General features: G+C 36.5%; 1 protein-coding gene across 5 annotated transcripts in view; it reads right to left on the bottom strand.

The window, feature by feature from the left end:
• The window catches only part of AGFG1 (ArfGAP with FG repeats 1), a 37,369-nt gene that overhangs the window by 3,785 nt on the left and 7,494 nt on the right, over positions 1 to 26,090 (bottom strand). For 2 of the 5 annotated variants that reach the window (XM_074912829.1, XM_074912828.1), the window contains exons 2-11: positions 22,006 to 22,099; positions 11,812 to 11,927; positions 11,132 to 11,294; positions 10,005 to 10,158; positions 5,217 to 5,336; positions 4,506 to 4,577; positions 3,337 to 3,546; positions 2,346 to 2,529; positions 1,565 to 1,644; positions 1,186 to 1,278 (exon numbers count right to left, since the gene is read on the bottom strand). In XM_074912829.1, coding sequence (XP_074768930.1) covers positions 1,186 to 1,278; positions 1,565 to 1,644; positions 2,346 to 2,529; positions 3,337 to 3,546; positions 4,506 to 4,577; positions 5,217 to 5,336; positions 10,005 to 10,158; positions 11,132 to 11,294; positions 11,812 to 11,927; positions 22,006 to 22,099 — 1,286 coding nt within the window. The remainder of the gene's footprint in view (positions 1 to 1,185; positions 1,279 to 1,564; positions 1,645 to 2,345; positions 2,530 to 3,336; positions 3,547 to 4,505; positions 4,578 to 5,216; positions 5,337 to 10,004; positions 10,159 to 11,131; positions 11,295 to 11,811; positions 11,928 to 22,005; positions 22,100 to 26,090) is intronic. The other 3 variants (XM_074912831.1, XM_074912830.1, XM_074912832.1) reach the window with 2 other exon arrangements.

Below are 26,090 nucleotides of genomic sequence, written 5' to 3'. Positions count from 1 at the left end.
CTCTGCAAGCCAAGGATAGCAATTTAAAAAGATGGAAGGATACTGAGTTGCCATATTCAAACAAATTTATCTAAAGAGGCTACAGGTTCTTAACGATGATACAAAATAGCAGTTAGGAATGAGATTAAAATAAGAGAAAGATATTTTCAGCATTAAATAGCTGAAAAAGTTCAGCTGCATAATATCTCAAAAGGGACCAAAACCAGACTTCATTTTAGCAGAGGACATGAATTTGATCAATTCAGTTTTGACTCAGTCCGTTCTGTTTCATTTAACCTACCTAAAACTGATCAAAGCACAACTCAGTGTTAAAATGCATGCATCAGCAGATTTAAATCTGTGGAAGTCCAGTTAATAGATGAAAGTGCCAAAATTTAACAATGACTTTGGAGAGCAAAACTGGTGTAATCTAGTAGTCATATAAATCCAAGTTAAGTGGTATAAAGAAAAGTACAAGTTGCTTTTTCAAAAAAGTGATTAAGTTTTTGTCCATGGAATTATGGTTCTACCAAATCCTCCCCCAGAAAAATCAATGTAATTAAGGAACATAAAGATTATATTTAAACATATGCTTTACTATTACAAAAGAGAAAAATAAACAATACCACCAGTGCACTGAATAAATGGACTAGTGAGAAGATAACAGTCAAAAAGCCTTGTCTTTCCTGGTTATAGCTTCAGCAATTTGGTTTTGAGGACTTTCAGGACTTTGAAATAATGAAAGAATTTTAAAAAGCAAGTGTACCAGCTTAGCAGCAGAGCTTTCAAGAATCCCTGATTTCAGGGCAACCTGCTATGAAGCATGCTTCAAAGATAAGATTATAGTCTTGGGAGGTACCCAACTGGTAATACACAGACTACAAATAACTTAAGTAGTAATAAACAGATCATTTTGACATTTTTCTTGGCCACCATTTGAAATCCTAGGATTGGGCCAAAACCAGGAAAATAATGTCCTTAGCTCAATAAAAAACATCACTTATACCAAAAAAAAGTTGATTTCTGGAGCCTGTTCGTAAGGATTGTACTCTAAATTGAACAAACACATAACATGTCAAATAGACTACAGACAGGTAATACAGAAAATCTTTAGGGAACAAGTTACACAGCTATGAAGAAAAAAAAAAAAAATCAATGCAAGTGTTGAAAGAAAGTTTCTCAAACACTTAGTGTTTTTTTCCTAACCTGTTGCTCCTCGGCTATTGGTCTGGAATGGATTTGTTGAAGGTGCCACTGGGGCAACAGGGGCAGCTACAAATGGATTTGTGGAAGGTGTTGCTGAAAGATTAAAAACATTTTATTTAATAAAGTCTTTTAAAAATAGCTAATCTGACTCACATTAAGTTTACACAGCTTTTATACAGAGATGCATAAATATCTACAATAATAGGAAAACAGGAATTGATAGTAAAATGCTTAATTTGAAATGCATCATGACAACAGTACTTCTTTGGCATCCTTTAGTACCTTCAGTATCACTAGCATCAAAGAATAGCACTGTCAACTAAAAATTAGTAAGATGCTTGCTCACAGTCCACAAAAGGTGTTAGTAACACTTATATACCTCCAAATGGAGCAGGCACACTCGAAGATGCAGGCTGCGTCTGTGCAGTAGCAGCCACGGGTACTGTTCCAAAAGCACTGCTGAAAATAATTCATACATTCAGTGAAGTCAGAATTGCTTGTTTAACGATTAAATACAACTTACAATTATTGCTGATATGTAAAAAGAAAAGGAGTGCTTACACGCAGTTTGCAAACTGCAATATCACTTACTGATGCCAGGAACTGAGCCTCTGATACCAGGGTCAGAGGCTATAACTAGTGCTGAGCAATGAAAAGTCATCTCCACCAACGGCAGGAGAAAGAATATTGAACAGAGGCCATCAGCATCAAGTTTGCAAAGCAGAAGCTTTAGGGGCACTTGCAATACCAAGCAGAGCTATAACAGGTGTTTGGTATTTATTACTTCAATGATTAAAATAAGTGGTTGGCATCAGCATAAATATCTGAATAATTTTTTGCCAGGGGCGATGCTATGATTCAGTATGCATGCAAATAATCTGTAGAGGAAAGTGCTACCATCTAAGAGGTTTCACATATAATGACTAGAAAGGTGTAGAGAACATTCTGCTGACAGAAAGTATTCTTAATTTTATCTTGTAATATCCTATTATGCAGTACTTATTTAAAACAAAGGATGCAGTTTCAGTACTACCTCTAAACTCATTCAACATTTCCTCATTTAGATAAGAAATAAAAATGGATTTGAGAAACAACTTTGAGCTGCTTTTCTGCATATTGCTGAAGTCAATGTAGAAAGTCAGTTACTTGTAACAAAGTACCTGCTAACATTACTGGTGGAAGTATATGCGTTACTAGAGGTTGCTGTAGAGCTGAACACGCTGTCTAATTCTGCTAGAGCTGCATACTTGTCTGAAGATGCACTTGACTGATTTGAGGCTGACAACGCAGGACCTGCTGATGCTGACACTACTGTACTGAAGCCACTTCCTTGATCACTACCACCTAAAAAGAAAGGAACCAGATTAAGAGTGATGAAGATGGTTTCACCTTCTGCTCTGCCGTTTAAGTTTTAGACTTAAAAATTAAATATGCACTAGGGCATACAGGAAGAAAAATTGTTTCACAAGCCATTAGCTATTAGCAAAGTGTCATGCTTCTATAGATATTCTGCAGCTCCAAAGAGCCTGTGGTTTTCCTGGAAAATAATGACTCAATACTACTGTCGTCTTTAACTAGAAAATTTAACAAAACATATACCCTCAAATAATCAATTTCAGAACAAAGCTCTATATTACAAACCACAGAAGTATTTATATACCATTTGAGAAGAAAAAGTTACAGAATCACTAGCTTTTTCTCCTTAAAGTCAACTAAATCCAACTATCACTGCTACTAGTTCATTAAAATATAAAGCCAAATTTTTTTGTTGCAGAGAGGTAAGAAAGCTCTCTAGCAGTTCTCTGCAGTAACTGTAGCTGTCCATTTAAGAGCCTTCACTATAGGTTTTAGCACAAATATAAAGTATAGAGCTGTATTTTTATATATTTTCATCACTGCAGTAATATTACCACTTAGAGTATTCATCTTGATACGAAGTAGGTTACCAAAAAGCAGTCTTCTGATTACATCCTTTTGGAATCATGTTAGTCTTAAAGCTTACATCTTACACATTAAGGGTACACTGACGTGAAATTCTACTGATAACTTAAAGGAAATTTTAAATACGGTTACTATTTTGACAAGCACAGCCATCCTTGTGGTAAGCATACACATGTAGAATTAAACACTTGAAAGAATACAGTTTAATACCTTGCCCTGCGCTGAAGATATTATCTAAATTAGCAAGAGCTGCATATTTGTCAGCTGACTGGAGATTCGGTTTATTCACTGCAGCTTTACTGGCTGCAGTTGCTGTTGTGTTGCTCTGAGAAGCATTGAAGGCTCCAAAATCAGCACTGGAGGATTTGGGGAAGTTATCAAAGTGAGCAAAGTTAGCATTCACTGATCCAGCACTTCCACCTGTAACAAATTAAGTTAAACATGATCAACACTCCAAAGCTAGAGAAAGTCTCTCCAACTGTAGCTGATGACACAATAACCCCACCTCTTTGTGGTTACACAAGGCAACATGTTCCCCTGCCCCATCCTACACATTTAAGACCTTTTCCAAATTCCTTCAAACTTACATTAGATCATCAGGAAAAAAAAAAAATTTTTCAGTCTACAGACCAAGAACAAAAAATCCTCCAAACTTCAAAAGCTTGTATCAGTCATAATTTGATCTTGAAAAACTGTATTTTAATCATTAGGTGTTAAGATAACTTCAACAATAATATTTTGCTAGAAAAATAAGTATTTGTCTGGATTTTTCGTATTAAAAATCCAGAAGCTTCATTTTCCTGTCATATACGTCTAATGAATAGCTACTATTTGCATTTACTTAATGGCACAATGTTTAATCATTTCAGATGTCAGTCATCATTCTAAAAAAAAAAAAAACAGTGCCTAGAAGCTCCAAATTAGTACGATTTCATGCCAAGGTTTAGAGAGATAGTTTGGTTCTCTGTTCTCAGATTTTTGGACTACATCCAATGAGGAAAGAAGTGAGGGGGAAGACAACACAGGTCCTTTTATACCAAGTCTCCACTGATGCCAGATACATAAATCAACTTTAAAAATCTGACTTAGGTCCACACTACTGAAATTCAGTTCAAATATGAAACCATGAGCTTCCAATGCTTCAGTGTCCAGACAATTTAATTAGGCAGGTCATGTACTTAAATTTAAATTAGTTGTTCCATTCAGTGTATGTATCACATTTTATAACAGTTGGTTGAGGATTCCACTCATACCACAGAACACACAACTTTAATAGCATAATCAATAAGCTAAAACATATGCAACAGTAGGAATGAAAATGCTATACTACAATGACATAAAATGAAGCAAGCTGAGTTTTTCCACTGCGTGGAACTTACTGTGTACAGCCTGGAGAGGGAAAGCTGAAGTAAATTCACCAAAACTGCAGCTAGATGAAAGCGTTCTGAACGCTGGACAGCCATAAATTGTGTGTGGGTTAAAGTTAACATAAGAAGGGAGAAAGAAAATTTGAAAAAAAGTTTAAAACGACACCACACTCAAAAAAAAAAAAAAAAAAGGAAAAGAAAGTCAGTCAGCCAAAGATCTAGACAAACAGCAAGTGTAAGCTCAAGCAGAAGTTCTAAAGCATAATCAAATTAAAGGAAAGCAAAATAAATTTTAGCAACAGACTCTACACATGAAGTCAAACATACTGAAGTATGTGCATACGTTACACAAATGCATAGACACACACTTTTTTTGGTACTGTGATGTGCTTTGGGATTTACTGAAACACTTCTCTTACAAAATAAAGAGTCAATTTAATAATTATAAAAAGCAGTTTGGTTTACTTTTTTCATAGTTATTTCAGGTGTAGAGCTAATAAACACAGTGCCATAAATCAGACTTCTGAGTAGCATTAGGAAAAAAAAAAAAAAAAAAAGAACACCACCACCAAACAGAAGGAATTCATTTTGAGTTTCCCCAGAGCTTCAGATGGCTTGATTGCATTAAAGCAGGCAGATGCAAGAAATAAACTCAAGTACCTTCCAACACAAAGGTAAGGATTATTTCAATTAAGTGTTAATCAAAAGTGCTAGGAGTGCTACCTGTATTTTGGGGCTGAAAAGAAGACTGACTTGCTGTGGGGAAACCTCCAAAATTACTCGAGCCACTAGACTGTCCAAATGCATCAAAGTTTGCAAAACCTGCATTTGCAGAGTTCTGCGCTGTAAATTGCAAAGGAACAAAACATGTTAATGGATATGGGAAATAAACACAAAACAGATGTATTAACTGAATTCATGGTCATGACAGCCTCCAAGGGTTATGTCCTACCTTGTAATTTCTTTTTACATGAAGAAATTATACATATTATTCTACAACTGAAAGTCGTCTTTGAACAAGCTTTCTCTAATCACCTGCACAGAGCTGTACAGTTAGGGCTACCACTCTCCTCCTCGCACATGCTACTACTCACAACTGCATTGCCTGATGAAGTCCAGTTCAGCTTAACTCTAGCGTGTTTCGAGCAATGGCTGGTCAGGAAAAAACAGCCAAGTACAGAATACCAGATGTATACCACCTACAGAATCCAAACCAGGTATCATTCTAAATGCTACTTTTGAAAACTTGGATTTGTAGACTAACAGAATGTTTCTTTGGGAATAAAAATCAGAAAGTATTCTTGTAACATACTGACAATTTTAACTCCTCATATACAAAGTGCTCCTTTCTTGGGTGAGTTTAGTTCAGCATCACTTGAATAGTTTTGGCTAGGTTTATAAATTTATTTCACTGAAAAATTCAGTTTTTGAAAAACTAGATCACGAGGACAGAAATATGGAAAATCAACACCAATATCAAGAAGATAGCATTGATAGAATGTGTCCACAAAATAAAATCCAAGGAAATTTCAAACAGAGTTTCAGTTTTCACCTTCCTTTTGTGCCATACTATAGAAGAAAATAAAAGTTAACACTCATCTAACTTCAAACAGCTGGACATTCAAGCATCTATAGATTCAACGGGAATCATGTGCCTGACTGATAAGCTCCACAAAGTATTAAACACTCTTATAAAGCCAAGAGAAAAAAACACATGTTTTAATCAGATGTAAAACAAACCCATATTTATAGGTAACCTGAGTTACTATCTAAAGAAAGCCCACAAAACACCTTCTAGAATAACAGATACAATATATTACGTGTTTGGGTCAGGATTTGTTTATTCTGAAGATTTTTCAGATTAATTATATACAAAACCAATAAATTATGCTGATTAAGTGCTGTTAATTAATAGCCAGATAATGCTAATAAGTTCCACTTAATTTGTATTTTAAAAACATCTGTACTACAGATTTATAAACTAAAAGGACATTTTTATACAAACCACTGTATTCCACAATGCTGCTAATACATATGGAAGTGCAAGTATTTCCCTTCACAGGGTATACTAGGAGAGAGGCCAAGGTTTGACTCTACTTGATACCACTTTATTACAAGCATACATGCATATTGGGTTTACATGGGGATTTTTTTGCTTGTTTTGTTTTTAAACCAGTAGTTTAAAAGGAATAGATTAAGAATTCAATTGCACTTTACTTTAAAATGAAAGCGATGCTTTCACCCGATGCATCAATTGGATAAGGGCTACTTGGAGACTAATGTTTAGATGACCATAAGTATAGGTTTGTAATAGGCAAGTACAGGTGAGTATGTAAATGTCACTCCTAGAACGGTGACAAAATTTCTTATTTTAACCACTCACACAAACAGAATATTATGCCAATAATCTTAAAGTGACATATCTTTTGGGTCTAGATTTAAAATTGGAACATATTATATTAAAGACCACTTTTTACAATTTTATTGCATCAGCTGACACAGAAAATATGATTTGCAAGTGGACCCATGTCAAAACACTAGAGATGTAAAGATTCTCTTACAGAGTATTCAGATGTTAATCTTGCTTTATTTTATGTGGTAAAGTTTGAACTTACGTAAAAGTGGCACAAAGGTAAAGACCAGGTAAGACTTCTACTTTCCTGTACCTGAACAACGTGTAGATCGTGTTTTTAAGGACGGAATGGCAATCCCAAAATTCAGATCTCCATGCAGTAAACCCAAGAACAACCCTAAGTAAGTAAGGAACTGCAGTGGATTGCAGATTGGCATAGATTTACAACTGCTATTGTGACTGCAGATCAATGAGGCAGTAAAGCTAGCTGGCTAAAGCTAGCTCAAGTATGACAACACCAGTCATGGCAATGCAAGCTGTCCCTACAATCTTTGCATAGTTTCTTCTGTGAGGTTTGCATTACCTAGTGTGGAATAAAGTTATGAAACGTTACAAAACCAAAAAACCCCTAAAGTCTACACATACTCAATTACAAAATAAAAAATAATTATCTAGAAGGCAGTAACTATGTCATACTGTTTTACTTCTCCTGGGTAAAGCCTCCCTTGTTACCTGTGATAGAGTTGTGCTTTGTCACTATGCCTTTTTAAAGTCTTCTGTGCAGATCTTCTATTCCATTAGTTTATAGAAAGCCTACAGGCCAAAAAACTATCTTTTTTGTTGCCATTACCAGTCTGTAAACTACAGGGAACAGTTATCTACCATTATCTTCAAAATCTCATCATTTTGCAGAAGTTACGGAACTTTGTAAATTAAATACAGACAGTAAACGTAAGGTCAGCATGCTTCCCCTTCCACAGGCAACAGTGTCCTGAGCCAGCTTAAATACATTAGAAAACTCAGAAAAAAGGAACACAGAAGTTGCACTTCCTGCATAACTTTCAAGCTTTACATCTACACTTTATCAATCACAGCACAAGTTTGTTAATATTCTCCTATTAACTGCTGTACTCAGTTGTGCCTTAACTGCAGAAACAGTAACTTATACTAAGAAGACCTTAGATATGCTGGTGCTCTTCAGTGATTTCTTTCATTAACCACAGCGTACCTGAAGGGAAAGAGAAAAGTCCATCCCCTGTAGGCACCATTAAAACCAAGCCCTAAGACAAGAACACTGGAACAAACTTTGAGAGAGTAGTGTTGGACTAAGTGCAAGTTCTTCTATTCTCTGCAGTAGTGTGTGATTACAAAAAAAATATTACATGTTTATACAGCTTCTTAAATAAAGATTTAACACATTTTTGCCCAAGTTAATGGAATGATCAACCCTCATTGTGTTCTAAAGGGAAGAGCCTGTAACATTTCACCAGTTAACATTACCCTGTGATTACTGCACACAGAACAAGCCTTACAGGTGTTTCACCCTAGCAAATCAGGAAACACATTCAGATAAATCAGTCTGCAATACACATTCAGCTATTGCAGAGGCAGAATTAGATTTTTGTCTTTCAGAAACTGATGTACCAACCCTGAAACTGTTTTGGGTTCTAAAACTTATGGAAAGGACTCATGGAAATTACCACAATGTTAAACTATTGAAACAGAAAACTAGTCAGTACAACTGAGTATTCCTCTCAATTTTGATTTTCAGCACATATTTCAATCAGAAATTAACAGACTCTTTCATAAGATAATCTCTACTCGAGTGCTCATATTTCTTTTCATCCTTTTAAAAATTACTTAGCAGAGATGCAGTGGAATTTACCTAGATTTGGAACACAGTTTTGAAGTAATGCTCTAATAGAATTTTCATCTCCCAAAGCCCATAAGGAGGAATTACAGAACCATTCAGCAACAAGTTTGGAAAGAATAAGTTATTAGAAAGAACTAAGTAACTGCATCCTCTTCCGTAGACACTGTACAACACTGGCCAGCTAGCACAAGTTCTCCCAGTTAAAAATACACCTCCAAAAAGATGATGAACATAAGATTTCATGTTAGGGATTTTACAAAATATACTGCAATGGCAATTCTTATTCGGTATCACTGAATTCAGCCAATTATTTCACAACATTTTTTAAAAGTTGAATTTAAGAAAGCCTTGATACTTTGCTCAGTTCCTCCGGTGTGTCTTAAGTCCCCTCTATTACACTTCCTCTCAGCTGTTAACAATTTCAGGACTGATTTGCAAGAAAACACTTATTTTTGTTGGCTTAGCAGCATCACATTTTCTCTCAGAAAAACTAGATGAAAAGCCCATTCAGGCAAGGCAGGCAAAGGTACTTTCCCACAATTACAATGCAAGTTAGCCACAACATACTTCAGTGACGACAGAACCAACTTTTTCTTTACGACAGACTTCTATAGCTCAAGATCTTTGCCTGAAAATAAACCCTAAGGGCTCAATATATTTTACTGAAGTCATTCTTTAAGAATTCAAGGCCTATCCCCATCCTCAGTCAATACAAATGCTCAAAGCCTGTTTATTCTTCCTGAAACTACAGAATACTACCCACATGGATAGTATTCAGTTTTCAAACAGACACACAAAGGAGGAGGTCATTCTTTAACTGAGGAAGCCTTGAAGCCTTTTTTTTCCCCTTTTAACAAACTGACTGTTATTGTCAATGCATCTGAACTCCCTTAAAGTCTCTGTATCTGCTTGCTTTCCATAATTGCTCTTCCTAATAATTTTCAGAAAGAAAATTGAAGGTCTAATATCAGCTTCTCCCTACATTGTTACTCATCCTCTCACTCTCTCCCCCGAAGAATTTAAAGTTCTAGTAGTAGGCAGAAACAGTCTAATCATACATATCTTGGAAAATAGCTTTAGTAACTCCCACTTCAAAAAGCAGAATTACCAGCCTTTAAGTCTTCAACCCTTCTTTATAAAGATCTGAAGGAAATCTTGAGCGATACAAATATTCTCAAGGCAGAGAAATTACATATACCTCATGAAGAATTTTAGACTGAAATCACTAAAAATTTATCACTACATTTTATACATTTAAAAGGTGTACACTGATAAGAATACTTACCAGTATGACTGTTGAAGTGTGCAAAATTAGCAAAATTTGCTGTAGCAGTTGACTGAGGAGGAGCAGCAGCAAAGATATCTGAGCCGAGGTCACTGAGGAGATCAAATTGTTTCTTTTCTTGCTGCTGTCCTTGAGATCGAACTACAACAGGAGACTACAAACAACATTTCAATTAGCTAATACAAAAAAGCTGATATTTTACCAAACTGACTTCTACAAAATTCTGGAAGGATAGACTAAGCATATTTCTTTAACAAGCCATTTATTCCTTAAGTTTATGATGCCGTATACAGTACAGACCCTCCCCCTACAGCACGAGAAAGACAATCTATTTATGCTATTATGGTGGCTTTTAAAGGAACTCTGCAGAAAATTTCCATGGATTAATAGGGCCTAAAAGAATAAAGCAGCAGCATCTAAGCAACTTCAAAATTACGTATTTAAAACTGCAAACACAGTAGAAATACAGGAAATAAAACTTAGTTTTACAAGTTGGAAAAAAGAGTTATTTACTGCATTCTGAAAAAGAATCTTTAGAATTCAGTACAGGGAGAGAAAAATTGAAGAATTTCACAGCAGGGCTCCAAGCTGCTGATTTCTACTGTTTGAGTCTTAAGAGGTCAACTAAAGAGTTGCCTGTATCCTAAAGGTAGAACAGTTTTTCAGAAAACTGTCTTCCCTCAAAAAGCTAAGTGCATAGTGTTGTCTGGCTTTACAAAACAGCATACAGACACTCCCTGAAAACCACTTCATAAGACAGTTACAGAATGGATAGCAAGTAATAATGAACATGCATGCTTTTCATCCGTATATTCACTAGTAATCTCATGGTTAACACTATCAGTCATTTGTTTTCAAACTGAAAAAATAAGCATGAAAATATATCCCATGAGGTTCAAACTTCAGAAATATTTAAGCAAAAGACAATCATAATTGAACCAATCAATTTGGTCAATAGAAATAAGTTTAATTTAGAACCTGATCTTTAAACTGTGTATTTCAACAAAATACATAAAGTGGTCTTTACTGATCATACCCTTAGGTAAAAGTTGTTAGAGCAAAAATTCTTGTGCCACTAAAAAAGTACTGCTGAACATTCTGTGCTCTTCAGCTCTGTCACTACTCACTTGGCTAGGTGTGCCCTTGTTTAAGTGCAGTGTGGGTGCAGCTTCTCCCAAGAGAGACTTGAGTGGCTTCACCTCAGGTGTGCTGCTTGTACTACTAGCAGAAGACCCCGATATGGATGCATGGACTGATGCCACCACCTTTGCTTGCTCTGGAGGAACATACCTACATTCAAAAAGAGCAACAGTCTTTACAAGTTTAACATGAAAATTTCTGCTCAACACTCGTAAGATTTCAGCTTTGATATTTTAGTCACTGACCCTGAAAAAAATTCTATCAAGCAGTTTGCAAAATGCCCATTATTTACATATGCCAGATATTTTTTTAAAAATGGACTAGAATTCCGAGTCATCAGTATTTTATAGGACTCATTAAACACAAACCACATGTGTCTTCTGCCTCAAAAAAACCCTGCAAAACCCTTACTTTATACTGTTGTTCACCCCCTTAAGCCATTTCTGTTCCATCAATGAACTACACACTGAGAAATTTCTTTAAATAGTTTGCCTTGTCTGCTTCTTGTAGGAGTTCTGAATAAAGTCCAGAAATCATTACACTTTACAGAGCTGTGTGATCTAGTCCGAAGAGTACACAAGGAGAGCACTCCCAAGAATCTAAGGGTAACAGTCCATCTTCATTTTTTGTCACAGAGGCAATCTTTATAATTGTAAAGCTATCTTACCATCTTTTCTTTTCGTATTTTTCCTGTAGAAATTCCTTTACTTTCTGTGGATCCCTGAAGTCTGGAATTGCTGATGATCTATCATCAAATAGGCCTAGCCAAATCTGTTTGCACACCTTATAAAAAAACAACCATGGATTAATCAGATAAAGTATCTTATATCAAAGCCTAATTAAGTTTACAACTGTTATACATCAAACTATTAAAGTGTGTGGCTGCACATTTTTTTTGTTCCAGACTGAGCTGCTTTAACAACTGACTAGTGCACCACGTACTGGTCTGAAGACTTAAAGCTGAAAGACCGGTCGATCACAGCAGGGCAAGAAAATCCTAGCATCAAATTTTACCCTCAAATACTGCTTTTACAAAATATATGTAGTATGTACTCATGAAGGGGCAAAACACTCTATTTTTACTTGTGCTCTTTAAGACTCTTCTCCTTCACCTAATTCCACACATTCCCTTACCTGTACTTCAGGGTTTAAACTGTTTCAACAGATTCCATATGCCACAAACCCCAGAGGGTAGCTTTTAAATGATCTGAGGTCTAGTATTTATACTTATAATTACTATCTGAGCATAGCAACTTTTGTTTTTAAACAAACTTTCTTACCATGATAACAATTTCTATGGTATCACATACATTTAATTTGAATGAGGCTATGAGAGAAGGGGGAAAAGTACTCTTGCCCTGCTTTAATTTTCTAATTGTAGTTGTGAGTGGCTGAAGCAACCACAGTTGTTCAGCTTCAATTCCTGTCCAAAACATGAGGAAAGGTCACTGTTCTCAAAACTAAGCAAGTCACAGGAATTGTCACACTTGAAACATTTTCTTTAAGCACTTAAGACTACTCTGGAAGTAACCTGAATATGCACCCAGACAATATACCAAACATCAGCGACCCTTTAAGAAGTTTGCCATTTTAGACCAGGTTTCTTCCAGAGAAGTGGAATCAAAAAAGCTTTGGTTTTACAATGCACACCTTTTCTCATACACTTTCTGTAGTCCTGACTATCCCTCTTACACACCTCCTACAAATGTTGCCTGTTATCCTGCAAAAATGTCAGCTTTTCAGCACTGTCGCCATGAACTTCAGAGGAAGCACATGCTCTAACAAGCAAGAACTGCATAAACCAACTGCCCTGGAAGTTGGCAAATCAAGGTAGAAGCTGTGATACTTCCACTACAGCATCTTCCCCAGAGAAGTTTTCTTCTTTACCTGGCAAGCTAACCACCAAAATTGCAGCAACTTAGCATCTTTGGGAGCACTAGTTGTCAAATGTGGTAAGTCTTATAGGTCATTTCAAAGATTGCTCAGGATTAGAGAGATTAGACAGACAGCATAAGTAGGTATTTCATACTTGATGTCTCTATCTTACATAGCCTGCTTGCATGTCCAACACTCTACAGTCCTTCTTGTCATCTACTGGATAGAACAAACTACAACAATGGGAAACAGATCTAATGACCAAAGGATAGCCCTAAATTAGTGATTTAAATCTCCTCTAAAAATAAGATCAGTATTTCCTACTTCAAATAAATTCAGCTATTCAGCATTTATTCAGTAATTGTACTCCACAAAAGAGTTAAGTTCAACACACTGATTTGAGTTTGTCAATTTAAGCAGTCCTTTTTTGCAGTATGGTAAATAGATGAAATGAAACTGAAGTTTCACTTCTTTAATACTTCTTCCTACAAAGTTAGAAGACACAAACTTAGTTAAAGAAGTCACAAGTCTGCTCTATAATAATAGCTAATAGCATGAAGCACTATTTCAATAGTAGCAATCTTTCACATGAGGACTATAAATTTTGTCAGCAAAAAGTCAAGTCAGAACATTTATGGGTATAGCTTTAAACATCTGCAGTAGATAGTCTGATGTGGGCCAGCAGTAGTCTTTCCATACTCAGGATTTGCTAGCATAACTGTTCCAACTGACAATTATGATTGCGAGGAGGAAGGGAAGTCCTGTTTGTGGCTAGTTAGAGAATACCTGGCAGTGGGAGTTGGTGGTGTCCAAATCTACACAGTCCCCCCACATCCCCAACCCCAACTTCAGGAATGGGAGGACCATCAGAAAACAGTGAAGAAAAAGTCCTGCCTAATTTCATACGAGTAGAAAGACAAGTGTTAGAACAGCCCCTGCTTGATCCCACACCTTAGCAGAATAACACTCAGGGCTGTACCATGATGGTTAGATTGCATCCAGCCTAAGATGTGCTAGTGAATGAATGAGGAGGTCCCTCTTCCCCACCCATATCAGACCATTAAATTACTCCTCCTTCTCCTACCACCCAAAACAAGTCAGATCAAAGAAACTCATCACAACTGCCATGTCACTAGTACCACTGAAACCTGTACTGAGGTCAACTCACAGCAACAGTCAAACCACAACCCGGTTTTTCACTTTTCTCCCTCCTGTGTTTTTTGCTTTATCTTCACCCTGAAGTGCCTACAGATTCAGAGTGAGAGGAAAAGAAAAAAAAGCCAGAACAAAACCAAAACCCAACTCCACGTCACATAGTCTCAAGCCTTCCTGAACGCTACAGATGATTTCTAGGAGAAATCAGAAAACAAGGTCCTGTGTGACTTTAGAGCATTTACCAGCTATGCAGCTACAGTAGATAACAGTTCTAGGAAGATGCAAACAGGTACGAAGGAGGACTGTGCTGTCCAAACACACTGTTGGTTTAAAATGATGCAAGCTTCTTAAAGGTGTCAATTCTTGCACTGCATTGCAATTTTTGCAAACCTTCAGAAAGCAGGCTTCCAGAAGTGTTTCCTGGAGCAACTCATTTCTTCTAAATACCTAAACACAAAAGCAGTAACAACTGAAATATGCCTTAAGTCACTATTATAATTTAATTAAACCTGCCAGGCACTCTTTATTGGTTCTGTTACTGTAGCAGAGAGAACAGTATTATCAATGGGCAACATGCAACAACACTCAATCACCAACCAAAAGAACTTAAATCACACACAATTCAAAAAGAAGTTCCCATTTTAACAGAGTTTGACAGCAGTAGCTATACGAACAGGTTAAAACATTTACTTTATCACACCAGAAATGCAAATTAAATTTCACATAAGTTCTTGGAAAAAGTACAATTTATTAGAAGTCTTAAATACAGACAAATCCTTTAGAAAGCCAATTTTTATAAAACTTTAATATCACACAAGAAACTATTAAAAGTCACATTTTTGTCTATTTCTGAAGTACCACACAATACTTTGAATCAGCAGCCGTTCCAAGCAAGCATTCAGAACACAATAAAAGGCCTGTTGTCTTTCCTTGTTTGCTGGTGACCTGTATGCTCTTTCTAGCTATACTTTTGTTACTATCATCTGACTTGACAGGGATCCACAATACTGCATTGATTATGCTTCAAGCGAGCCATTAACACACAATTTCCAACTATCTGCAAAAACCCCAAATGTCAGTGTGCTGTGAATACCATAGGATGAAAATCAAAACTGGGAATTAAAATAAGAAGAATATTATTGTCAGAGACAGAACTTGCATCATCATACAACTGTTGTTTTTTGAAATAGGTCCGAAACCAGGACATTATCTTTCCATAATCTTAAAATAAGTCACTAACAGTACTGAATCTTGTGCAAAGAAAAGTTGGCTGTGAGAAATGTGAATATTTTTACCGATCAGGCCATCACTTTTTTTTATTTCAAAGCTATTTTAAAGTTACTCTTGTGATAAAGATCAAGGGAATTTATGCCATACATCTTGCTACTGAGCTATGGTGGGGAATGATCACTTAGCATTTACATCTTTAGTACCCTGACTACTCCCCACTAATCACAGCTTTTATATCCACTATCTGAATTTGACAGCATTTGAGATACTAAGAGTAATTCTAACAAAAAAAAAGAGTGGAAATGTAGAAAAATCAGATTAGCAACTTTAGTTGCCAATACTTCAACGTGAGCTTCAGTTCTATGCTCTGTCTGGCCTGAGAGCTGCCAAAAATTCAGAACATATGATTTGAGAAATTTGAATTTGATATCCCGGAGAGAATATATTTCAAAACACCTAACTACTCCATACATAAATCAGACTTGCAGAGCTAATTTGGAAAATGCTACTGCCCAAGTTTCATGATACATCTTAAGCTCCATTTTAACTCATTCCCTTGCTTTTACAGATATATATGAAGAAGCATCCCAACTCACCACAAAGTTACACAGCATTACTTTTAAGATACTAGGCCTAAGTTGTATGGCTTTCTGAAATCCTTCTACATTGCACCATCTTCTTGGGTATACTCTGATTCAGCCATGTAATATCAATATTGTTCTTTCTGCAACAGCAGCACAAATAAGCCTCTGCTGAAAAGCTCTGTTCATTCACCAAAAGCCTTGCTATACTCCTCCTTTGATAACCAAAACTATTAAACAGAACACTCTGCTTAGAGAAGAGCCTGGCAAGCTGGAGCTAAGAGTAAACATTGAAGTTATGTGGATGCCCCTAGAAACTGTGGAACATATCCAACAATCCATAATCACTGTCCACTGTCCCTGAAAAGTATAATTAGGTCCATGTCCCACTGGTTCACCAATGCAGAAACAAAAAAAGCACTGAAGTCAGAATGATTAAGCGTATTCAACATTTGAAATTCTACTTTTGTTGAAGGATTGACAAGACACAAGACTTTGAAATTTTTTGTGTCTCTACTACATTGTGGGAAACACACAAAGTACCAAGACAAAGCAAAGTTTTATCTTGTTAGGTAACAGTAAGTAGAAATGAAGATTCAGAAATTATTTTCACAAGATTTAAAAGTTTGAGAATCCTTTTACAACTGGTTTGGGAAGAACAGTACCTGATCCCTGCCAGCAAACTCCAATCCTGCAAGGGATGTCATTAGACATTTGGCAACTAAATACTGGGAAGTTCAGAATTAGATAAGTACAGCATGAAGCAAAGAGGGAATGAGAATCACAACCAGCTTCAACTTACTCACCCTGACCTACATAAAAACCCAGGACATAGCAAGGCAGAAACTGTGAGTTGCCATATAACTTAAATATATTGTTGAAAGGAAAAACTGGGCCAAGTGCCTACCCTATGTTACAATAAAGTTTTTACCTAATATTTCTCTTCATACCATTGGTTTCCCTGAATCTGCATGCAACAGCTATTATACTTGAGGGGAAAACTGTTTTCCCCAGAACTGCATTTACTTATCTTGTTTTCCATACACTATTTACATTTGTAGTCCTACACTGAGTAATTACCCTTGTTTTCAGCTTTGACAGAAAGGAACAAAGAACTCATCCCATTCATTGCACATCTGGTACTCCACAAAATAAAGTTGACCAGAAAGGCTTCTGGTTTAAAACCCAGCCTCCTAGTAAGATTACATGCTTTCAGGAGTTCCAGGCAGGGCTCAAAGGCTAAGAACATAAACATACCTGTTTTACACAAATGTTTAGCTTTTAGTTTTGCTTCTAGGTTTGTTATTGTGTTTGGGGGGTTTCTGTATGTGATTTTAGAGTTGGAAAGGTGAGGAAGGACAGGCACACTAAAAGAAAAAACTTCTAATAGAGAAAAAAAAAGCAGTATCCATCAGGTTTTGCAGAAAGCCTGAGAAAATATAAAATCTCAGTTATTTCTATGCCAGTGCCACATATTTCAATTACAAAACACCACTTTACCATGTCATAACTATTTCACTGATACAGATCTCCAGTGTGTGTGGGAAGGCGGATATGGGAGAGACAAAGGCCTTCTGCTTACACAACACATTGAGCCACCACACTTTAAAAACTCCTATTAGCATAGTTGTGCTAGTTAGGAATAATAAAAATTCAGTTAGGAATAATAAAAATTCAGTTAGGCCAGCAAAATTAAGTTTTTACTCACAAAGTCACCTTCTCTTGTATGCAGAGAAGACAGCACGGCAAGGAAAAGCTGTAATAGGACAAGTACTTCTGCTAGCAGAAGCTGCACTTCAACTAGGAAAAAGCACACTACTTGACCAACAGCACTTCTTGTTTAGATCCAGACATAGTAAGATTACACATGTCAGTCTAGTTTAAAAAGCTCAGAGATACTACCTTTGAGGAGTCTGGTAAATGACAAATTTTTTCTTCTCCCCCTCCCCTCCAAGAAAATATCCTCAGTTATGCACCAAATGTAATGCTGACAGTGCAAAGAACTACAGATTACCACACAACAAAACTATGTTCCAAAACATAACACTCACCACAGGAAGAAAGATTTGGAAACAGTTCCCTTATGTAAGCAAGTTATAGCTTTGTTTAGTAATTCAGCACTTCTGATGTCAATATTATTCATTAATCTCTGTAGGTTAAAAGAATTTCTTACTGACAGTGTACTGATTTCAAAGCTAGTTTGGGTCCAGAAGCTATAGCTGCTTTCATAAGCATGGAGTCCAAGCTAGTTAAATCCTGCTAACAAAGACATTGTTCTACACACAATCAGCTCATGTATCTCTATATCGTATTAGCAGAACTAGGGATGTACTACAAGGACACCTGACTACACAGCTCATGCTGTCAGGACTCATCAGCTCCAGCTTAGTACTGCTCTTTCCACTCCAGGGTTTCTAGGCCACATTCCATAGTAAAGGAGATTCTAGGACAGCGTTTCAGTCAAGCTAAACACCAGCTCTGAACCAGCCCAGTACTGCTACTAGTTCTACAAGTGTGTGGGGGAAACTGGTACTTGCACAGGTGCTATCAAGAGTCAGGAAGACTGGCACCAAAACAAAATTAAGCCCTGTTAAATTAATCCCAAGCAGTTGAGCACACCCACACAGCATTCTACTCATTAGCTCAGGTAAACATGCTCTCTGCCATCAGAGGAACATAGATCTTCCAAATACAAGACTGTCCAAATAATTTTCTTCCACCATATGCATATTAGAACGGGCTAATTGGAAATGTTAGAAAAAAATCTGGCACTTTTGAAAAGGGTAGCAGAAGAATTAACTACATGGCTGGTGTGCCTCATAATACTATTTTTCAGCTTCAGGGGAAAGCTTCTGAATAAATATTCAGTTATAATGGCAACATGAGATTAGGACCACCTCCACTTTCTGCAAACAGCGAGTTCACTTTTTACTACCATTGCACTACTGAATCAGAGGCCTAATCAACATTAACATCATTTGATTATGAGTATTTAAACAGAGCCATCTTCATATCATACTCTCCTCATTATTCCTAACAGGAAAATAGTGTGAAAAATACCTCACACTGCTCTTCATGAAGAGAATGAAGAAGGGAAAAATCCTACCTAGTAAGTCAGAATTGCCTTTATCCTTCAAAAGGACTTCAGAAGACACTTGAGGAATATCAGCTTGAAGATATCTCTATTCTTGCTGCAAAAGTGAGCTAATCCCAACATCAGCAAAACCAGAGTCCAGACATCTGTTTATACCTGCAGATGAGTAAACTACACCAAAATATAGATGTCTTCTATTACAGTAAAGAGATTTAAATCTGTATTTGAAGCAGAAAAATTAATCCAGAAAAAGTTCGAGTTACCTGTGCCAGAAAGACATTCCTTAGAGGTGTATATAGAGGGAAGATGGTGTCTCACACCTGAAGAGAAGCTGCTCTGAATAATCTCTTCCAAAAGCAGTCACTTTGTGGAAACCTCTTAGTACCTGAATGTTTTACCCACATGTGCCAGAAAGATGGTAATTTGCAACCACTGGGGAACATTTACTATTTCAGATGTTAGGAATTTAAAAAAAAAAAAAAAAAAATCACCTTCATATGATACATTGACCTTATAAATACTCGTTGAAGGAGAATGGAAAACTACTTCCTCTAAGAACAACTCACCACCTTAATAATTACCTTATCTCAGGGAAGCTTTCTTGCTATTCATAACAAGTTCCCTATTGTACCATGATCTCTCCTCATCTGGAAGCAGGAATGTTTACCACAGAGGCCTTGGCCATGTTGGAGAAAAATTGGGAGGACAAAATGGAATGAAAATATTTTATAAGCTACAGAAAAACAGAAGTTAAACATACCAGATCGCAAAAAGTTGAGGTTTTTAATATATATAGCTGCAGAACTAACACAGTTGAATGTTAGCACTTCTAAAGTCACTATTCAGTGACTGTACTTTGTTTCACATGTCCACATTCTAAAGTGTTGGACAGTTCCAGGTTTGAACAAGTTTATCCTAGGAAATTTGATTTCTTAATATACACAACAAAAGCCACCTATGCTGAAGAGCAAGCTAAGCAAAGAAGGTCTTTTGTATGGTCAGGTGAACTTTATCTGCCCAATACTTTATCTTATCTGCAGGTGAGTTCTCTGAAGTCCAATACCAACAACAGAAAGCAAAACGCTTATTTAACTACTGCAACATACAGCATGACAAAGTGAAAACATTTTAATTAGGTTTTAAACTTCTAACAGTGTTTAAAACAGAATCACTTCTGTTCATTATTTGAGCCTGCTAAATCTACCATCTATAATCACAAATATCTATTCAGTGTTACTTTGGAATTAAGGCGATGCACTGCTATCCAACAATGCAAGACAAAACTCAGGAGGACATCTTCCTCTATAAGGTAGCTCATTTAAATCATTGCAGTAGTTTAATTAGAGGAATAAGTATGACAAATGCAAAGACCCCCCTGCTTTTTAATCATAGTATAGCACTGTAGAGATCTGTGAACTTTTTTTGTGTCAGTAGTCAATCATGTATCAACTAATGATTAGTAACCATGATTGACAGACTAGTCAGGTGTATAATAAGAAGGACAACTACACTAATCAACTGAGTAGGGAACACTTAAGGTTCCAGAACAGTGAAAAATGAAACTGGTAACATTCTCTAGCTGTTGCAGAATCAGTGGAAAAACTGAAAAAAGATGTGGGGAGGGAGGAAGGTACACACACATGCACGTACACATTTTCCTTTACACTTGTGAAGCTTAGAGCAAAGCTGGAGTTTACAATCTAATCTTATGGAAAGATGCCAACATACTACATCTGAAACCACAGAAGAGTCTTTACTATTTTCCCTATGCAACAGGTCAGCAATGTGCTATACATATACACACATACACATATATGCAATGTTATACAGCTGTAACATGCCAAAACAATTCCCCCTCCCCCCCAAAAAAAGCCTAGCCAGAAGAGTTTAGACCTTGTTGCAGCTCTCTCTAGAGGAACCATCCACTAACAGTCACTTAAACAAATAATACATACTTCTACATAAGAAATTACTACTTCTATTTTCATTCTTCAACCTGACAGTTATGAGTGGGTCAAGTTTAAGAAAGTTACATATCAGCATTTTAGCTAATGATGGGATTTATACCCACAAAGCTTCACAAGAACATGTTGATAAGACACTCTGTAGCCTACAACAATAGTTCTACTAAAACAGAATATAGATCCAATCAAAGTGAAATGGAACTTTTTCTAATTCAGAACAGAGGCAAAAGCTGCCTCTAAAATCTTCAGTGCTATAGTATGATACTAAAACACAAACTTCATCCTCAAATTGAAGACAAAAATAGCTACATCCAGGGTTTACATGCTCCATGTGTCCCTACAGAGCCAGTAAAACATTTACTTCAGGTTCAGTCTTCATCTCTTGAAAAGAAGAAAAAGGCTGTACACAAGAACTTTTTGTCTTCAAAGCTGCTCCAAGCCACTCTAAATGTACAGGTGCTTATCAGATTAACAATCTTTAGAGGAAAAAAATTCTCCTGTTCCTTTCTCTCAAAGAACCTTCAACACTGATATACTTTCATTAAAGAAAGAGGCTACTGAAACTACTAGAAGACTTTGACACCTACTCTAAAGAAATACAGCTACAAGCAACAAATTTATTTTTGTCACAGTATGCTCTTTCAGGAAAGCCTGCTGCACTCAGTCTCAAGGTCTCAGTTTGCAGAAAAAGACAGATGCATATGCAAAAGAAAACCCAATTCAGAAATACTGATCATGTCAACCTAGCTTGTGTGGGTTGGGCAGTAACACATAACATGATGATGACCAGCTAAGTGAAATGAGCTCTTTAGAAGCATCACTTCAAATGATGTTGGCTTCACAAGGTTTCTGTCTACTTTTTGCTACCAAAAAAACAATAATCAAAGTTTTCCTTAAGTAGTGTTTCAAAGTTTTAATATTGAAGTGCCAAAACCACTTGATATTCTTCAAATACTACTTACTTCATTTCCATGTTTCTGCAGAAATTCTATTTCCTGTTGTGTGAAAGTAGTCATTGAAATTGACTTCACTCTGTGGGGTGGATTCAAGCCCCGTCTAAAAGAAGAAGCAAGAAGTATTTAGTATTCAGGAAATCTGTCATCATACAATCACTTCTAACATTACAACCGGAAGTCAGACAGTTTTAAACTCAAGAGCCATCTTTGTAAAGCACACTTATTTTGGTACTGCCATACAACTTAAGGCTGTGCGAGCCCATCTCAAAGTAGCATTCAGCATGCAAAGTCAAATAATTAAGCTTTAGGGAAGACCAATGTTTATAATTGCACACGCAAACTCACTCTGACACTTCCTATGCAAATTTATGAAAACACAATTAAGGCTTTTTTTAAAATCCTAATCTGCTTCCCCAGATCTGTTCACCTCTACCTCTGCCATTCATCTCAATCTCAGGACACTCTGTTGTAGTTTTCTTTCCCTCTAACTCCTCCCTCACATCAACGTATTCTTATTCCGACTTCTATCCAATCACCAGATTTCTTCAAGAACACCCCAGGTCAGATTTGTTTTCTCTTGCTTTAACTTATATTTCCTGTTTTTCCTCACAACATCTTTTTCTAGTTTATTTTTTGCCCCTCCATCCACAGGTCAGTCTTCTTCCTCCTCCTCCTGCACACTACACAAGTAACAGCAACAAAAGCAAAAAGGCAGTGTTTTTATTGTGCTCTCAAGTGAGAGATACCATTACTGATGCAATAGCTCAAAACTTCAGCAGCTCTGCCTTAAGCAAAGACTTGCACCATTCTCACATCCACGCCACAGACTGCTACAGCAGGGCTAACAGAAACCCAAGTCACTTGAGCTGCCAGAGCCTGATGTCAAACCCAGTTCAGTCAAAACCTGCAAGCATAGAGAAAAATCCTGCTGAGCAACAGTGCCAGTATACGAAAAAAAAAAGCTTGCTTTCTTTTCAAGTTCTTTCTTTAAATACATGCTAACTACTGCTTTTGCCCACAAATACTTACAATTAAAATCAAGCCATGTTTTGCTCAATGGAAACAAGAACGTCACATCCCACATATGCCAAACTCAGGCAATACAATGGGGTTAGTTTAACACTTGAGTTAATCAGGCCTGGATTTTTGTGATACCATCTTAAAAAAATGAATATACAACAACTATGAGATATCAAAGAACACAAAATTCTGTGGTTATGTATATGAAAATGAAGTTTCCAGAAAGGAAGTTGGGGGAAACGTTCCAGGGATGTAATACAGAGCTAACAAATAAACTGGTAAGAATTAGCTTTGTTGCTTATATTTGTTACTACACTTCAATTATAAATTTGTTTCAGATTATTTTTAGCAATTAAAAATCACTGACATCCAATTTAAGATGACTAGTAGTTTGCTTTAAACTCCATGATTATTCCAAGAATGCTGACAATAAATTGTTACTCATCAAAACAGCATACAACAAAAATCTGATGTTCCAAATATTAACACTTTATACGCAAACTTTTACAGAAAATTTTTAGCACTTTGAGTTTCTATGTATAATGGGGAAAAAAAGTGCAAATTCACCTAAATTGACACCTAAATTCACAGTGTACCTGCAAGAAGACACGTCTGTTTTAAAATTTTTCATGTATTTAGTTAGAGATTAGAACACTAAGCAGTAACATATTATCCTAAATTTCAGTAAAAAAACCCCCAGATTTAAGCCAGTGTTTGAAACACTTGGATAAAAATAAACCATTAATTGTATTTTGCTAAGAAACATAATGAACTTAAGAATACCTTAAATTAGAAGGCATATACAAGCCTACCGGCATACGAGAATTAGTTTTACAGAATGCTCTTCCCTTAAGGGAATTTTTCAGATCTGAGCATCTAAAATTAGACTCCCAACTCCATGGTTCAGCACCTCAACAAGAAGGCAGAAGTAGTTTTATTAAAGTTAGTGACAGAGGTTTCATGACAGTTGAATAAACTCAAACATCAGCAAATGCATTTCTTCTCTCAAAATGTTTAAATTCCTTGGTGAATGGAAATCAGCAATTTATCATCTTTCATCTAGCTGTAAATCAAATCCACATCTACATCACAAATAAACAACACTTATTAAAATACAGTATTATTATGTACATTTTTTTGAAGTAAATACTCATTTTAAGATGATGCAGCTTCAGGAAAATCTGTAAGAATTCTATGTAGTTAATATTAATTGTTTCAGAGCTGGTGCTAGTATTAACTTCAGTTGTTTGGGTTTTGTTTATTTTCGGAAGGTTGTGGTTTTTTATAACACACCTTGGTCTATGCGTTTCACTAAGCAACACTTGTAGAACTGCATATTAAGTGACAGCATAGACACAAAGACATCGACCTGGCATTTCACATAAACATGCTCCATCAAATATTTTATGACAATCACTGTCCCCTGCTTTTACAGTAAGTATAAAAGTGGTTTTGTCTATCTTAGCCTGTTCAATTTACTCTTCTATTAATTAAGGAAGATGCAGAGTTAAATAGTTGCAAACTATTTCAGGACTGTTTTAAAAGCCAGGGTTATTCACTAACACATTCACATGCCTTTCAGCACAGGTAGTCCAAACTTTCACACTAGCTTCTGCTGAAAATTAGTTTTTACAGTAAGTATAATTTAAGTGCTATATTGTACCTGTGTTTGCAAATTAAAGGCACTGCACAAATGTAAGCAGTACCTACACTACACTGACCTACTAGGACTCTTCAAAGCATTTACCTCAGCAAACATGTAATCTTCAGTTCTGTTAAGCAGCAATATTAAATGTAATTGCAGCATAGACAAGATTTTGTTTAGCATAAATAGAGACTTCCTACATGCCCCACTCTCTGTCCAGTGAAGACTGTTCTAGAGTTTTAAGGTTCAGGTTATAAAGTTCCCTGATTTACACGTCATATCTATGATGTGGGATAAGATGAATTCTCATTTCTTTTACATCCTCCTGCTAAAGAAGGAAGACATGCCCCACTTCTAAAGGTCAGATCATGACACACAGGGGTCAGACGTCTTGCATGATGAAAGAGAGCATGTCACCACATCAGTGGTCCAGGAAGACTGGAAATCTCGAACATAGCTTTAACAGACACAAATGCAAGGTTAACTATCAAGTTGCAGTATTATACATGCAAGTATTTATTTAACATGGTAAGCAGTGGGGGGAAGCCTATGAAAAGCCTCCTCTTATGCTAAAGCAGTGTAAGTAGTCCAACTGGAACAAGGAATTCAAGACTGTTATGCAGCATGCAGACACAATCAAAACATCTGCATTATCTTCCTCAGATAAAGGAATGAGAACAGTTAAACCCCTTTTTAAAAATGATTTCTAACTAGCATGAGCTACTTTCAATAACATTATACCCATGAACTGAATAGAATGTCCCTAAACCAGAAGAGCTGTAGTATTTTGAAGCAGAACTGGAGAACCAAGCCTAAGTACTAAAGCTACTCTGACTTCAAAATCCCAAGATATTTTATACCCTTCCTTACCTAAAGAGGTTTCTTGACCCAAATGATTCACAAACTACTCATCTACATATGGGGGAAGATTACTGGTAGACAGTCAAGTATAATTATCCCTTATGAAGAATTAGCCTTTCTTTATAGGAAAAAAAATAAAATATATCTACCATTTGCTTTGTTTCTTTCCATGTATTTGACAAGTGTTTTGCACAGCTCTCTTGCTTTACAGTATTCCCTATTTAACAGGAGACAAAATGGATTATGTGTTAAATTGACCCTGAACAAATATTTGCAGCTTGCACCCATGCAGCAGTACTAGTTTCTCCTTCCTCTAACACAGAGTTCCTGCAGCAGCCAGCAACCAAACTGTTGCTACCTCAACACTTCATCCAGACTGCAGCTATCTCCTAAGAGGCCTTGGGGAAAGACAACCAAGTAGGACTATTCTGCCATCTGCACTTATCTGGCACACAACAGCTAGAACATCCCACACGTAGATCCCACTCATCACTGCCAACTTCATACTCACTTCTGTGGAACAGCACTGTGACCAGAACCTCCAGCTATGAGACTATCCTCTACT

Source organism: Athene noctua, chromosome 8 (assembly GCF_965140245.1).
Source record: "Athene noctua chromosome 8, bAthNoc1.hap1.1, whole genome shotgun sequence".
In the NCBI taxonomy this organism is placed as follows: Eukaryota; Metazoa; Chordata; class Aves; order Strigiformes; family Strigidae; genus Athene; species Athene noctua.
This window is presented reverse-complemented; position numbering and strand designations above follow the sequence as displayed.